The sequence below is a fragment of the Sphaeroforma arctica genome, assembly GCF_001186125.1.
Source record: "Sphaeroforma arctica JP610 unplaced genomic scaffold supercont1.4716, whole genome shotgun sequence".
NCBI lineage: Eukaryota > Ichthyosporea > Ichthyophonida > Sphaeroforma > Sphaeroforma arctica.
In genome coordinates this window covers 1-2,310 of record NW_014035842.1, presented here as the reverse complement: position 1 = coordinate 2,310, position 2,310 = coordinate 1, and the positions used below count along the sequence as shown (strand labels likewise).

Below are 2,310 nucleotides of genomic sequence, written 5' to 3'. Positions count from 1 at the left end.
ATATGGACCAAATGGCAATATACAGTAAGAATGGATTGATGAAAGCATCAAATACTCGGGTAGGGAAACAAGTATATATACACCCATACACACACACATAAATACATACATACAGACATTTACAAATACATACATACATACATACCTACATATATATGTACATACATATATATATATATATATATATATATATATATATATATATATATATATATATATATATATATATATATATATATATATATATACAAATAAATACGTCTAACTATATACATACACACATATATATATACATATATCACGCACACAAACACACACAAACACACACACACACACACACACACACATATATATATATATATATAATCGATGCATATTTATCCATATATATTATACATATACATACATGTATATATATATATATATATATATATAAATATATAATAATAATAATAATAATAATAATAATAATAATAACTATGAGAATAAGAATATATAAGTATAATAATATATAATAATATATATGACACACACAGACACGCAGACACAGACACAGACACAGACACAGACACAGACACACATATATATATATTCATACGTATCATACATGAATGCATTCATAAATACTTACAAAAAAACATACATACATACATACATACATACATATATATATATATATATACATACTTACATACATACATATATACATACACATACATACATACATACATACATACATAAACACACATGCACACACATGTACACACACACATATATATATATGTATATATATATATATATATATATATATATGAGTGTGTGGTCATATTCATAAATGAATGCTTCCAATAAATTTCCCGAAATGCTTCGTTTGTACCTGTATATGTATATATAAGCAGACAGGTGTATATGCATTAAACGGAATATGTACATACTCATATATCAATTTAAATAAAATTGATTCCAAGTAGCTGCATACAATGCACTTGCTACAGATTTCCATCTCAGCGCATACCTTTCGTCCAAGGTGGTCTCTACATTTGACACCGTCCCGGATTTTAAACTTTCTTTGCTCAAACCAATTGTCATCTTTGTACATAGAATTCTCTTAATCGCATGCGGTGATTTCATTTTCGTATCCGAGCTTATGCTATTTTCACGAACTGGATTAATATCACTAGCAGTGCTGCTGGGGTTAGGTGGCTCAGAACTTAGCGGTGACGTAATATCAACTTGTGGACATGTCTGCCGCAGAACGCGGGGGCTGAGTGGCGGGGGAGCTGTGCGACCCATAGTGTAATAGAAGAAATCGTTGAGTATGCGAGTATATGTCGATTGTTGATCCCATTCACACTTGCTGATAGAGTTGACAAGCCTCTTTAGCACTAGTGAATACACTGCAAAATGGGTGTATTTTATATATTTCTCTGGGTGCCATCACTGCCGTGGTATTTATCTATTTATTTTTTTATTTCATACTCTCTCGACTTTCGAGTCTCGGTCTCTCTGACAGAAAGTAATTGTTTTGTTTTTTCTATAAAACGAAGAAAAAAGTGTTTTCAAAAAGCTGCAAAGAAATCATCATTTGTGTTTTTATTTTATATAAAAAAAGCAAAAAAAAAAAAGCCGAAATATAGACCCAGGGCATATTTCATATTTGAGACCAATCCCCAGGCCCCCACTCCCCCCCGCCCAGAGAGAGAGAGGGAGAGAGTTGACCTGCCGGCTGCAAAATATTTGACTTTACATACACTGTAAATACTGTCTGTACAGTACATATTATAAAACCCAGTAGCCGTACTAGAGTAGGTGAGTATTGTCACTACGCGTAGAGCTTGAATTTTAGTCAATATGATATCCAGACAGCTGGGGTTATCCATTGCCGACGCCGATTCGCCTGGAGAATATGCCACAGCAAGATCAAACTTCTCTTATAGGAAAGGGGCTCACGATGTAGTTGCAGACGCCTCAAGAAGTAAAATTACCTTGCGAAACAATGCAAACGAAGGTAGTTCTTCTAAGGACATCAGTCGTACAAGTAAAAGTAGCTGCGGTTTGCTGGAAGAAGATAGTATATACGTGACGGTGGGGGATATGAAAGAAAATAAAGGTTACCTAACCACGTACATTGACTACAAGGTTGAAGTAAGGGAGGACAGGCCAGATGCGGATCCAGTAGTGTGCTGTCGGCGGCGGTATTCTGAATTCGAATGGCTTAAAGACCGCTTGCGGGGAGAGAAACCTTTGTTTATCATACCGGTGGGTTTTAACTCAATGCATAGTTTTCGTAATACACACACCCACACACAA

At 34.2% G+C, this 2,310-nt stretch overlaps 1 protein-coding gene across 1 annotated transcript; it reads left to right on the top strand.

The window, feature by feature from the left end:
- Nucleotides 1-1,820: 1,820 nt before the first annotated feature.
- Nucleotides 1,821-2,260, top strand: SARC_14507 (hypothetical protein; the record flags this gene model as incomplete). Its single annotated transcript, XM_014291358.1, has 1 exon — nt 1,821-2,260. A coding segment is annotated over exon 1 (409 nt), but the record flags the coding sequence as incomplete, so codon positions are not given.
- Nucleotides 2,261-2,310: the final 50 nt, after the last annotated feature.